The 14,688-nt window shown below is 45.3% G+C and overlaps 1 protein-coding gene across 1 annotated transcript; it reads right to left on the reverse strand.

Moving 5' to 3' along the window:
• Window positions 1-4,450: 4,450 nt before the first annotated feature.
• On the reverse strand, window positions 4,451-13,510 carry LOC146195784 (uncharacterized). Its single transcript, XM_084596861.1, has 4 exons — window positions 13,268-13,510; window positions 12,123-12,343; window positions 10,431-10,649; window positions 4,451-4,583 (listed from the first exon to the last, which is right to left on the reverse strand). The coding sequence occupies exons 1-4, from the start codon at window positions 13,508-13,510 to the stop codon at window positions 4,451-4,453; spliced, it is 816 nt and encodes a 271-aa protein (XP_084452987.1).
• Between the last annotated feature and the right edge of the window lie 1,178 nt (window positions 13,511-14,688).

Genomic DNA, 14,688 nt, shown 5'->3' on the forward strand with positions numbered 1-14,688 from the left:
TCATGTGGATAAATTGCCACACCAGACAACCCGCTTCCACCACTCCTAACGGAGATCCATTCATGTTCAGTATTTCCTAAAACAAAGCTCGAACAAGCCAGCGAACACGCGCTCTGATTTTTCTGTCTTCTTGCCAACTACCTGTAGTCTTACTCGAGGGGAGGAGGCATCTGCGCGCCAAAACTCGGACAGGAGAGGCTGTGAGCCAGTTTGTGATTACTGATCTGCAGAACTTTTTCTTATTTTTTCTCAAATTCCGTCCCACTTTCTCACAATGCATCGGCAAAGATCTATGATAGAAAAAAATCCCAGCACGACAGAGATACGTGCTAGGTACGCTTCTTTCATTTCGAGGCAGAAACAAAAAATATAAAGTAAGAAAACAATGATGCACGTTAGGCGTTCAGAATCTCATATAAAATAGCTGCGCTTAACTAGCGCTTCTGAACATGAGAAGATATGGTGATGTGAGTCGCCTCGCAAGCCCCATATATCGTGAAACAATTTTATGCGCGTTGTTAATGGTTCGGGTGGCCATCGACGCCTCTTTTTTTTTTTTTTTTTAAGATAAAGAAGTCGCTAGGTAGCGTACTAAATATGCGAAGACAACGCGTTTGCAGTGCATTCTCCGTGCTCTTGTTACCTTAACGGATATTTTTAAACAATTTGTGAATTCGTGGAGAACTTTGCGGTGATATTTTATGAGACGCTCTTCGCCATTTCCTTTATCGCAGAGTTGGTCATTATTAGTCAACAATATTAGAAAACAATTTGGGGGGGAGGGGGGGGACAGTCTTTCCAGACCCAGCTGCCTTCTGGCCTTGCCTCTTCTCCCTCACACGTAAATAGTGGAATTTCCCTCCCCGGACCTTGACACCTTGGCACCAGTGTGGGTCCTGCGTGTACCAAAGTGATAGGCGGTGGTCACGGCGTGGCATGTACTGGTGCCGACATTTTTTTTCCGGATGTGGCTTCTTATAATAACATATTAAAAGAAAACGGGTGTGTGCCCACTGAGGTGCAGGAATCATATTTCCAGATGTCGTTATCCTGACATCGCAGTCCTAGTCAAAACATCACTCACAAAGGCACTTGACTGGAGCGCCTGGAGCCGCCTCGTTCTTTGTCTCGCTGAGCCAAACAGTGTCCTCATCCAACGAGCCCGCAGAGTTCTCCGCGGAGGCGGCCAGATATCCGGCGCTGGAGACGGAACTTTCGTCCAACGACGTGGCGCTGATAACGTTCCCGAGCGAGTCGATAGCTTGGGGGGAACCGTGAGACAGCATGGCGGCGTTGGTCTTCTCTTCTTCTGATTACGTACGAAGGAGTCGCAGCGGAAGAAATGCTTCTTTATTTGTGGCCCTAAATATGCCCGCAGCTACATCAAAAATAAAATTTATTTTTATGTTATATCTACAAAATTGAAACGCATACGGATAAAACAAAAAGTTAAATGTGGATCAGAGCAAGTTTTTTTTTGACGTTGTAAAAGAAATGTTGGAAACATTTTTTGTCCTTCATGCACGCGATGATGCATGCCACGATCGGACCGTGGCATGCATAGGATGAGGACGAGGAATAAATGAAGCGATTTTATGATTTATGAAGGTCAAAACCACTCTGGTTTTAAGGATAGTGTTGTACAGGACTGAAGATATTCTCAGCCGTCTGAGCGCGTTTAACCAGGATCGGCATCGCACCGTGCATAGGCACCTTGGTTACACCTCCAGCGAAATGGAGCCGCCACGGCTATGATTGACCCCGGGTCGAAGTGTTGGTGGCCCCTCGGAACATAAACTTGTCCCTCCATACGCGTTTCCAATTTGCATAAATACATTTGTTTCTGAAGCCATTCTAAAGCGCTCCCGGCGTCGGCGGCAGCTTTTCGGTAGGGCGATGGGCTAGGCCTCCGTGTGCTGTGCGATGTCAGTGCACGTTAAAGAACCCCAGATAGTCGAAATTTCCTTTGCCCTCCACTACGGCGCGTCTCATAGCCTCAGTCGCTTTGGGACGTTAAAGCCCAAAACCAAACCAAGGCATTTTAAAACGCAGGACATAGCGTAGAGCAGTCAGTTCCCGATCGAGAACCTCACTGCTGCATGTGTCTGGTCGAAGATCCTATGATCGGTGTGTATACCTAGATGTAGCTCAAAAAACGCACTTGAAGGATATAAACGTACAGCTAACCAGAGGAGGCAAAGCGTACTGTGCCAAATTAGATAAGGCCTTCCTTTTTCTCCCTATTATTAGCTTTAGTACAGGACTCACTCAGTGTCATTCGCTAAAATGATAGTTTTACTGTGTTGCGACTGACAATTGCAGTTCACCGCTATAGGACTTTCCATATGCCCTCCACAATGAACTTTCAGGCTCGAAAACATACCAGCATGTCTTTCGCTGTGTTCCGTACCTCTGTTGTTGACAGCGTACAAAAGAGTGTAAGATTTCTTCATAAATATTGCCTGTCGACGAAGAAAATCTATGGATAGTGAGCTACTAGTAAAATATAAAAGCAGAAAAAAGCGGTATGAGTAATATGAAAACGATTCTGATTCTTTCTTTATGAGAAATGTTAGTCTCTAGCGGGTCACCAAAACAACATATTACTGATGTACTTTCTCATTTGTGCTCTGTTGGATTGGTAATGCAACCGGCTCACAACCATGTGACGTTTTGCGTTTCTAAGGACACGCACAGTATGCCATGGAGTACACACCTGTCTACATAACTCGAAAGGCACTTCCCGATGGGAATAGGTGCTCTTTGTCGGCGCTTGTTAGTGTCGACATAACTGTCTTTTTCCCGCACAAAGAGACCGCTGTCTGTACCAAAGACATCGCCCACCTTATGGTAAGCATGGGAAGCTCCAGGCAGTTTGTTTCGTTAACTTCATCTCCCCTCGTTACTGGAGGAGAACAGATGTTTAAAATCAACAGTATTCCAACATGAACGCCGGCGAGAGCATGTGGAGCTGGCCACATAATCTGAAGTACAAAGCGCTAAGGAGGCTAGTTTTCGTCTGTAGTGGTTCCCATTTTTCTCGGTCAAGGTTTTCTTCTCCATACCGTTGCCATGACAATACGAAGCTACAGTTGGCTACTCTCCAGCCCCAATGAAAGGAACTGGTTGCAGTCTGTTATATATGAAAACCTCCGTGCACTTCCCAGTGCCGCATTTAAACGACGACCACCCACTCCGATGCTTGCGTGCACTAAAAATTCGTAGTAGGTGACTGCAAACGGCCACATCTCGAATACTTGTGCCCGCATCAGTGCATTTACGACCTTAAATCACCATTAGGGGGACAAAAGGGCGGCTGTGAGTACTATCAGCGCTTTCTTGGCCTTAGAATCTAAAGCTGTAAACAGAAAAATAATTGGCGCAACAGTGTATCTAATCACAACAAAATGAGTGCCAAAATTTTATTCCCTGGCAGTAATGTTGAACTATGTGTCTGTATTTTCTTTAATAATTTCTATATTCCTATTCTTCTTGAACTGTGTGGATATTAGGTGTGTTCTGTAGCTCCAGTAGATGTAAAGTGAAAGCTACAAGAAATACGCTCTGTACGAAAGTTCTTCAAAAATTAGAACCTGAGGATCCGCGAATAATGCTTTTGATGGGGAACAAATGGGGTAAAAATGACAAGGCTTTCGTATACATTGTTGCCTTAATTAGGATTTGAACATGACACAGCGATTCAGCTCTCGACACATTGCGGTATTGAAGTTATTGCCAGATAAGAAAGGGCGTTGTTTTCCGCAAAGCAAGTTTACAACAGGACACTTGATCAACACGAGGAAATCTGTGAAATCGAGGAAGTGAGAGAGAGAGAGAGAAGGAGGGAGGGAGGGAGGGAGGGAGGGAGGGAGGGAGGGAGGGAGGGAGGGAGGGAGGGAGGGAGAGAGGGAGGGTGGGTGGGTGGGAAAGACGTGCGGGTGCGCGCGGTGCTGTCAGTGGGGTTGTACATGGCCGCGGTCATGGGAAAGCTCAGCCACACAAAACTCATACTGCGGCGCCGAACTCCAAGAAGGAACCGCGCCACTACATGGGCAAGCCTCGGGCAGGGTAGTTGGCGGGGGACCGGTTCATTCGCTGCCCGGTCGTCAGGTTGTGAGACGTCGGTGGGATGACTTGGCTGGCAGGGTTTGTCGCTCACTGGGTCGGTATAGGAGTCAATGAAATAAACCTCCATTTACACAATAAGCCAAACAGTACAAAAGGAAATCAATTAGAAGATCTGATATATGGAAAAGTACGTTGACATTGCATAGTACATGCGTAACGTCCAGGAAGGTTGCTTCTAGTGCAGGGCAACGCATGCTGCAGGAAGACTTTAAATATATATTGGAACAAAGAAAGAAATGCCACTCATGACCTCCATGAGGCAGATAAGAATGCATTGCGTCATTTTAATGTGAATCTGATTATAGGCGCAGTCAAAGAAATACTACTGATCCACTGAAATCTGAACCATGGTCTCAGGCTTCTGGTCACTGCGGTTTTCCACTTGGGAGTTTTCTTCTGGAGGAGCCATGCCTTCATCTGAAGGCGACATTTTTCTACCAGCTTCTGCCTGGTCCCTGCGTTGCACATCGGACAAAGTACGCACTGTGAGTGATGAACATTCCTTCGCAAATGAAACAGCATCAGAGAAAGAGTGTATACAGCGCAAAAGAGAGAATTGTTGGGCTAGTTGGTTCCTGATCTAGAATAGAACAGCGCGAAAACACGGAACGACAGAAAAGAAGCCCTAACACGTGTGTATGTAACGCACAGAGTCCACTAAAGACCGTTGCAGAGCAAGATTGATCGCACACAAAAGAAAGGATAATGAATAGGCGTAGTTGAAATCACTTCGGTGATTTTTTACGAATACCATTTACGGCATTCTTTGAGAGAAGAGGCTTAAACAATCAGGCCTCAAGTTTGCATCTCCGTACGGGAAGAATGCGGAGAACTTCTGAAAACATGGACTATCAGGCGTAATTGGCCAGATTTCATAAAATAATTTGTAATTGACTTTTTCGCCCTAGTTTCAGTTTTGAATTTAATTGTCTGATGGTAGCTATAGTGTTTAAAATGGGTATCGGATCACATGAGGCATACAAAATATGCCATACAACCGCTGCTTTGTCAGTTCATTTCGTCCAGATTCTTATGCTAAAGTAGTATGGAAGCAACAAAACAGGAGGTGAGCAGACAGAACACAAGAGTATTCGCGCGATCGCACGTTCACTTATGACGTCATAAACATCTTTCTTCCACTGGAACCAAATCTGCATAGAGCAAGAAACTCAGTTTCAAATTAAGTACTTAGTGCAGGCAAATTTTTTGTGCTGATTTATGTTTCCTAATGTATTACGGATACTTTCACAGGAAAAAAACGTCTACTACGGAAATTGCAATGTCGCAACCCCTTTAACGTAGATGTTTTTTGTTATACGCATGAAGTACCGGTTGTCGTACATAATATTGCAATCTAGGCGACTGAAATACTACGAACTGTGCTTCGTAGTGCGGCATGTAAATACAAAATTGGACGAACTTTGTCGACTCCCATCTAGTCTTTGCATTCAGTAGTAGTTTCCTAACCAAGATTCATAAAGTCATTGTTATTGTTTTAAGTTTAGCTATCTGCTTGTTGTTGTTCTTGCTTTTTTTTTGGCGCTCGAGTTACTTTAATATCTATTTGTGCTGTGGCACGATGGTGATGTGTGTAAGAAATGTTTTGAAATCACATGGAGTAAGCACTGCATTTAACTCTGCAGTCCCAATTCAAAATTAGCTTCAGTCTGCTGACTTTCGACGATGGTCCTGCGATGCTCACAAGTGAGGGATTCTACAGCACTGTCAAAACGCATCACGGCTGCGCTTGTCTTCTATAGATAGATAATGGGATTTTTCTCCTCATGCCCGTGTTCTGCAATTATTGATGCTGCTAAATGGCGAGTGAGAGCTATATTTCACTGTTAAATACGGATAGGTAAAACGCCACGTGCATTTTTTTTTTTTTTTCAAAAATTCGGGTGACACTTGAGCTTCGCCTTTAGGGAATGCCGCGATAGCCTTTATGGCTCCGTTCAGCGGTTCTTGGTCACTTATTTAACACTATGAGTCCTCTATTAAATTAATTTCCTTCCAGTTCATGATGTCACTTGTGACTCGGGTATAACTACACGCTGATGCCACCTGGACTAAGGCGTGTTTCCGCTAAGCGGAAACCTCAACGCTCTTGTCTTAATAGACACCTTTAGCAGACCGTGTTGCATTTTGCCGTCTGTGTTACTTGAGTTGCGGATGTCCCTCTCACCGGCAATGCGTACAAGCGTTATTGGTCCTGACGCGTGGCAGCTCGCCTTGAAGGCGCTGGATGGCGCTAGCTGCTCGTAAGCTTAGCGCATGCCCACTGCGTCGAGACCAAAGATTGCGGGAGCACAGCCAGTGGAGGGATTCCGAAACTCTAGTAACGCAGACAGCAGCACGCTACGCGAACTGCTAATGGTGTCTAATGTTTTATCGGCTGGAGAGCAATCATAACCCTACAGAGGGAGTGCGAAAAAAATGTCACATAGGAACGGTGCCGGGCCGGCACTCACGAATATTATTCACTGCGTGTTTGCAAGTAGCACTTTTGAGAGCTGAGCAGAGAACAGGTGTGATCATATGCTGGCTAGAGATGCGTTGGTAATCCCCCATATAGGACCTCCACAGTGTATAGGCGGCACAGGAAAAGCAAAATGTGTGCCTAAAGGTTATATCCAATCATTAAACTCTAGTGTCCAGTCGTCTCGAAAGGAAACGAGTTTTCGAAAGAGGGAGCAGCGTTAGAGGTGTTAGCGAATACATATAATCAGTATAGGTGATGAAAGTAAATATCGGCTACTACAGTGAAATAAGCACACAGATAAACAAGCCGTGAAGTGGCATAAGGCATGTGCTCTAAAGTGGAGTGTTGCGCAGTTCTGGCTATATGTTTTGTGCGCACTACGGTTTTGTGCGGGTCTCTGCAAGTTCACTCAACTTCAATTTCATATCTACTATTTTTTTATATTGCACTTACGTTACAGCTAAAGGCTCCTCTACACATATTCTATTACCAAGTGACTGATTTCTGGCATTCCATTAACATGGTGTTGCCTGGGAAGAGGGGTAGAAGTTGCTTTATTTGAATGTGATTCAACGCGTTCTCAATAGAGTGCGCATTATCCCTAAATATTGCCCGGCGTTTTCGTGTAAATTTCCTGGAGGAAAAGCACATGAAAAGATATCCGCTCTCCGCTTTCATTGGAGCAGAGGGAGAGAGAGAGAGATAATGCGGAAGAGGGAAGAAATGAATTCAGAATTGGGAGGCGACAGTTGGTAACCGGGAAACAGAAGTTTTAACGTCAATGGACTCGAAAAGTGGGGAGAGTGGCGTGTCACACCTTCATTGCCGGGTTGAATCAAAAGACTCGAGAGGAGCTGCGGCACGTCACACAATCATTAATGGAGTGGAGCATGCCGTACACTCGCACTGTCTGTACGTTCAGCGGCTCCTCCGTCTGTGTGAGTAACAGCAATGCTAACGCATTCTTATACACATGAATCACGTTTTGTCGTCCGTCATTTCTTTTAGTGCTTACAAAACGAAGTTCGTTATTTCAAAAAGCGTTACCAATAGTGTGCCCTAGTTTTAAACATCGGAAATTAACAAGGGTTCACAAACACAATGTTTAATGGTAAACAATATTTAATGGCATATATTCCGTCAACCAGAGGCAAAACATGCAAGGTCATACTGTGCTTATCTTTCTCGCACGATTGAGCGTTTCGGTCATTTTTTGTTGAGAAATGAGACGACACCAGTCTATCAGAGAACATACAAATGCGCGTATGCGCTAAATGCCCCTTATATTACCGCGAACCATTCAAAGCTCTATTTGTTGTTTCTTAAGCAGCCGCCAGCATTTGGCCTTATCAGTTTGATTGCAGTCCTTAGATTGATTATGTATTTTTTGTTTGGTCATAACCATTGTAACAAGAAGCGGAGGGATCACTTCCTTTATTACAGAAGATGCTTCGAGATATATCCCCAAGGATTCCAGCCACGCGCTTGTGTTTCTACAATGTTCGAGGTTATTATGCTAGTCATTGTTCGCGGCTTCTTCTAGATGTTTGTTCTCCACCTCTAAATTGAGCGCTGACGAGTAAAACAGGCATTCGTTGTTCGATGACCGACGAGCACGTTTGTTGCTATCGCCGCCGCCGAGATAGCTATAGTTCTATTTGCGGGCGCATGTCATCCCGATAAAGAGTTAATTTCAGTGCTTAACACCTACCTGTCTGCTCATTTGGGGCCTACGACACTGTCACCACTACGTGACAAGATATTTGCGTTAAAAGGAGCAAGACGCTGTTGTGAGGTCCGACCTCTTAGCACGCCGGTAGTTATCCATCAAGAGGGGCTTCAAACTATATTCAAACAAGATAATTAGACTAACCATTTAAATACGACAGTGTTAAAGGCACCATTCTTCAAAAAAACCTTATTTGACGCTGGAATTGTGAATGAGAAGTTTATAACACGCCTTCTTGTACGATAGCTGGCAGATGACACGGCGTGCACTAGCTCACTGGTATGTTGGGTTATATCACGAGACCAAATGAGATGATAGAGTTGTCAGGAACTGCCAAATAGGGCAGTTCTTTTCAGACGGGTACCCTGCCCTCTGGGACTCATGGATACCGAGTCCCACTGACAACTCCGAGACCACGCAGGCACGTTCATGCGGCTTTGCTACAGCGCTGTTTCACATAGCTTCCCCTTATATATGAGCTCTTACATAACTTTCACTTATAACTGAAACTTCGTTAACGCGTATGTGAAAACAGTTTAAAGTTTACCTTACAACTTAGTATTACTAAGTATACGCGAGGTAGCATAATCTAAGGGACTCGTAATTTATTGAGTACGCCAATGAGTGTTCGAAAAGGAAGGTCTATACTGAAAACCATTATCATGGGTCGCGTCATACCATTAAAGACGGAGCATAAGTATGGCAAATATTTTAGCAATCTTTCTAAATGCATAACCACATGAAAATTTTCTTTCAAATCCAAATATACAGCAGAGTGAAACGACCTAACTTGAACAGTTCTTGTAGTTAGATTTTTGTGTTTTGAATTTGTGGCCATTTTTTGCAGTGTGTATCTACTGTGGAAGTCCCGATACACGACAGAACGCATTTCGTCACGCCAGTTTCACCCTAGATGCGCACATCTCATATTAGGTACCTCGGATGGCGTTGTCGTGAGAGGATCATTTTAGCGGAAAATTCCACTACAAGCATTTCAAGGCTTATCAACAGTAACACTAGTAATACGCAAAATGTTTTGGTCACAGGCAATCGAAGGAATACGCGGCAGTCATATATTCCGTACACCGTTGTTATAGTTGTCACGGGGCCCTATCTGCCGACACGACCTACCAACGGCATTTCGACCAGGCTGTTATATGAACCATGGCAAAGCGTTGTCGTAACTTTGTTGTGCACAGACTAAAAGTGCGGTAACTTTAGCGAGCAGAAAGTTGCCTCACGCAGTGTAATAGCAATAAACATCGCGTGTGGATTGGCAGTGCAGCACAGAAAGTGAAAACTGAAGTAACGTAGAGGCTGAATCCATTCAAGCAGACAACTTAGAACAGAACTATAATTACTAATATTCAGAATATAGCCTGAAGGGATTAAAGACGGGAGTATGTGGTGACCAGTTCCATATCAAACTTTAATTACCTGTGTTATTATACCTGCGTTATATATGAAAAAATGTATTGCAATCATTTAGGGAAGCCGTTGTCCAATGTTGGAATCTATGTGTGGCCAAATCAGTAGTGCTCGAAAGGCGCCAAGCTCTAGAAACGGAGAGTCGCGTTAAGACAGTGCCGACTGTACGGGCAAAGGAAAGATAAGTAATGCAATTCCTACCAGAAGGTGGCGCAACTTTACCGTTTCACGCTTAACATACAGAAAGACTATTATCTAACATTTTGTGCATGGCGGAAAAGCAGGGCGAATTGTTTGCCTTGAATTTACACATAGTTTAAAAGCGTGAATAACACGCACAAAGACAACATCCCTGCGTTGTTCCTCTTCTTTTACGTCCAATTTGTTCGTGCTGTTGAAACATATCTAGATGTTTTGTATTAAAGGCTGGGGAAACCTCAAAACACTAATCAGTCACATCAGCGGTACATGCTTTTGTGGAAAGTTTGTTCACGTTGTCACTCTTCCAGCCATAAAGAACTTCGTCTCTGCAATTGTTTCGAAGGCGAGTTGTCTTTCGATGTACACGCGTCTTTCCTTCTTTTTTGTTTTCCGAACAGCAAACGCTACTTTTAAATGAAAGGGAAGTAGCAAAATGGCGAGACCAAGCAACGTGTTCTTTACCTTAAGCCTTCCAATCCAGATGAAGAAGGGTTCTGCTCTGCGATACTATGGCGAGATGCCAGCGCCGGTTTTAATGGCGAGGGGAGCCCAGTCCTCTTATCGACGTCAGCCGCTTCCTCGTTGGAGATCGGGAGGCTGGACGAGCCGAGTGAGGCCTCTGTCAGAATCTCCAAGGTGACAGCTCTGCGGCGCCACTCGCGAACGGGCTCGATACAGACGCTGTACAGTGATGGGGCAGGTGGGTGACATGCATTTCACTCTTCCCTACTCTATATACATTAGCTTTGCCTTGATGACATCCAGCCGCTTTTGGCAACTAATTCTTACAAGATGCCTAATTTGCCTGTTCAGCTGCAGTTGGCCCTTCGTTTCATACATGAGCTAATAGCAAAAATGACTGCAAGTTTTCAAACTTCATGTCACATCCGAGTTCATAGCTAACGTCGTTCGAAAAATTGTGAAATGTGACCGTTATCAATGGACGCTATTCTTATCTGCGTAAAGTAAGGTCGAATTTGAGCGTGAGAACTACGCGTGAAGCAGGGGCGGGCAAGCAGTCATAGTACTCTATTACAGCCATGAACAACAGGTTCATCTCGGTCAGCGTCTCACAGATGTTATACCCGCTACCAGTGACTCAGAGTTAATAATTTGGTGATGAGGACGGTTTGACTCCGTGGACGCTACTAATCAGCGCTATGCACAGAACCCAATCTGAGCTTGCCAAGCCACAATTTAGTCGATCAACTACTGTGTCACATGTCGTAACTCTTCTCCGATCTCCCCTCTCATATGCTTTGAGGAACGACTGCGGATGGCCTTTTGCAATCTGTCCCATATCTCCCTCTTCACACATCAACTTTCGCTCCCTCTACAATTCTTTCTCTTTGTTAACTTCGCTTCCTCTGCATTGAAGGTTCATATGCCAAAGCAGCATATGTTTTGCGATAATAAGCGCTCTGGTGATCTCGCTTTAAAATGATGGATGTAATGCTTCAGATCACATATCATCATCATCAGCCGGACTATACCCACTGCAGGGCGAAGGCCTCTCCCATGTTCCTCCAATTAATCCTGTCCTGTGCTAGCTGCATGCACTTGACCTCTGCGAACTCCTTAACCTCATCCGCCCACCTAACTTTTTGCCGCCCCCGGCTGCGGTTTCCTTCCCTTGGAATCCAGTTTGTTACCCTAAGGGAGATCACAAATAGTCTGCTATAAAAACACAGATATTGGGTAATTCACTCGCCACTCATCTGGAGAACAGACCCCTTCAAAATCTACCACGATAAAATCATCTCATAAGGGTTATTCCGAGGTGATCTACTACTAGTCATCATCATCAGCCTGATTATACCCACTGCAGGGCGAAGGCCTCTCCTAGTCACCTGAACTACTAGTCACCTACTACTAGTCACCTGAACGCAATCACTTGAAATCTGCTCACAGGGTAGCCGAAAACGCATCGCTCCGCTACCAAGGCATGCTGAGACATAAACGCAGAAATTACATTGCACAGCTATTGCTTCCTATGGCATTTACCGGGGTTATCATTTACTGCCACCATTGTGCACCAAAAACGAAGATCTGTAAAACGAAGTATGCTATGATTTTAAAATGGAAAGCCTCTGAATCGCACTCACAACAAAGCCATGTTAGACTGCTATTGACATCTAGCTAAGCATTACTTACGAGACCCTCGCGCACTCGACGAGAACCCAGAAGAGGGTCTGGATGACGAGCAGCACTACCACCAGTAGGTATAGGAACCAGCCGAGGCCACCCAGGAAACGCGCGGCGTACCTCCAGGCGAACACCACCACCACGACGTCGCCAACGCCCGACACTAGGTTGACCACCATTCGCAGCACGTGTCGCCGGTTCCTCCTCTCGGCGAAGAACATGCGCAACGGCTGCCCGACGATGTCCGACGCAAGGAGGCAAAATTTTATGGTTTCATTTTTGTCGTACGGCCTTTGCACTATATGAACCACAAATGGCAGCACTGAAAGTTGCACAAAAATCGCCGCGTTAAAACGGCAATGACTTTTCTTTGAACTGGTACCCCCTTAAACTGTTTCACTGCCCATAAGCTGCGGGTGTCTTTACTGAATCAGCCATCTAAGGCGACACCATTCTCACTCCAAAACACAAAGTTTGTCTGATTGCTAGCGGGTTCAGTTTGACATTGACCGTTAGAAAAACCATGGTGGCTGCAGCGGTCGTCATCTATCAAGAGATTAATGGCGCCTCTGGGTTCAAACAGAGCCTCGAACTGTTACGAATAAATCTTATGAGGTTGTATTTTGGTTTGGATAGTGGGGTTTAACTTCCCAAAGCGGCTCAGGCTATGAGAGACGCCTATCAGAGGGCTCCGGAAATTTCGACCACCTGTCTTTATTTAACGTGCAGCTGTGCGATTGGCTTCGCTCTCTCGACTGTATCTGATGACCTCACAGGATCACCACTTGGAAACGCCATTGGACACCATAAAATATAGTCATCTCAACTTGCAGCACTGATCAGATTTCAAGGCACTGAATTCCACCGTCTAAGAACATCCTCGAAATAATATAGTATTTTTATATAGTCTACTGTCCGCATATTTTTAGAGTACTAAATTATTACAGATGAACGGGAAACTGAGCGAGTTGGCGCATCATTGGAGAGCTAAAAGCAGCGCAGCAATGACGGGCACTAAAAAAGGACAAGCGCTCACTAACAAGTTTATTAAAAAATGCATAAATATCAAAAAACTAAAATTCAAGTTTCTGCAAAGCAATGCGAAACAAAAATACGGGAAACTCCTTTCAGGGTGTTTAAAAAAGCTTCAGTACCGGGTGCTGTCGGCGGACCTTGAAGCGGTCGAGGCATACGTTGCACTGGTCCGTGTCGCGCTCGCGCATCCACCTCTCCAGACAGGACCTGTGCGTGAGTCCCATGGTGCCCTTGCAGCTGCAGGGCGACAACAGTTCTCCCCCGCTGCGGGATCCCCGGTAGCAGATGCGGCACACGGGACCCGCCTCGATGGTGCTCTCGTCGTTTTCAGCGCCCTTCGAGGACTGCGCACTTTGGTCCATCACTGGTGTGGACGCGGTGCACCCCTCGGCGGACACTGCAGATTGGCCAACGTGAATTATTCGAACAGAGTCAGCGGCTCTGGCACTATGTCCTTTTGTGCAGTGACGCCTCCGCAGGAGGTTTAGTAGTGGATAAGCGAAGGTAGTACGCAGAGCGGGTCTGAACCAGAGGCTGGTCAGGTGTTCTCTGGTTGGGTGCAAACCTTGCTCTTGTGAAACCAAACAGCTTAAAAAACAAACACAATTGCACCCCGAGTACCGGGTTTTCACAGAAGAAAGACTTCTTGGCACGGACCAGCAGGCAAGAGCTTTTGGACATACGTGGCAGCTGGTAAATGCACCACTGATCTTAGACGTTAAGGCGCGCTGTTCCCATTCACAATCTATTACCGAGGCCGCAGGTCCCCGAGGCCAATGTACGCGCACAATGCACCGACCTTTCATTGGGGCCCCATTTTTTTCTCGCCGTAGAAGTACGTCTTGTGGGTCCCGTGTCTCTTCTTCTTCTACTATCGCCAGAGCGACCCGAACTCTCTTCTTCTTCTTGACCGTGCCACATACCAACATTTTCTGAGGGCACAACAACCACAACATATCCACATAGGGGATTGGCCAAGGTGTAGTTGTATAGGCGTGGAAATTTCCAAAGGCAATTACAACAAAATAATAGCGCCAATCTGGAATTTTGTAAGTGTATTGATGAAAAGCGAGAAAAGAGTATTTAAAGTAAAGCAATAAACAATATTTTGGGGGAGAAGAAGATGCAGAGGAAATTCAGAAGATTTAGCAATTCAACCTACCAAAAAAAAAAATTTCTTTGCTACCCAATTCTTGGCCGATCCCCCTCTGTGGGTATGTGCCATAAGTTATTTGGACAACAACAACAACAACAACAATTGCAATGAAGGAGAATCACGTAGATAAAACCCAATGCAAACCCTTTGGCGCTCACATTGGTAGTGTCAATGGTGGGGCTAACCTGGAGAGTGGGACCTCCAGGTAAGTCATTCTCTGAAGGGCGGACTTCTGGGAGGAGAGGAGTAAACGTTCCATAGATTCAACTTCCACGCATGAGTCAGATAGGCGGTCTCCATCCACATCTGCATGGATATCAATTCAAACTGGGAATCCTGCGCCACATCAGCGTCATCTAAGCCTCGCAAATCCTGGTTTTACAT

This window comes from Amblyomma maculatum, chromosome 3 (genome assembly GCF_055883805.1).
Source record: "Amblyomma maculatum isolate TAMU_Amacu chromosome 3, ASM5588380v1, whole genome shotgun sequence".
Lineage (NCBI taxonomy): Eukaryota > Metazoa > Arthropoda > Arachnida > Ixodida > Ixodidae > Amblyomma > Amblyomma maculatum.

Bases quoted from the DNA above. Each gene is read 5' to 3' on its own strand.
- LOC146195784 (XM_084596861.1), bottom strand. From the start codon at position 13,510: ATGGACCAAAGTGCGCAGTCCTCGAAGGGCGCTGAAAACGACGAGAGC. The intron at 10,650-12,122 runs GTAAGTAATGCT...ATCACTGTACAG, and splicing joins GTCGAGTGCGCGAGGGTCTC to CGTCTGTATCGAGCCCGTTC. The intron at 4,584-10,430 runs GTAAAGAACACG...TGTGCAACGCAG, and splicing joins TCTGGATTGGAAGGCTTAAG to GGACCAGGCAGAAGCTGGTA.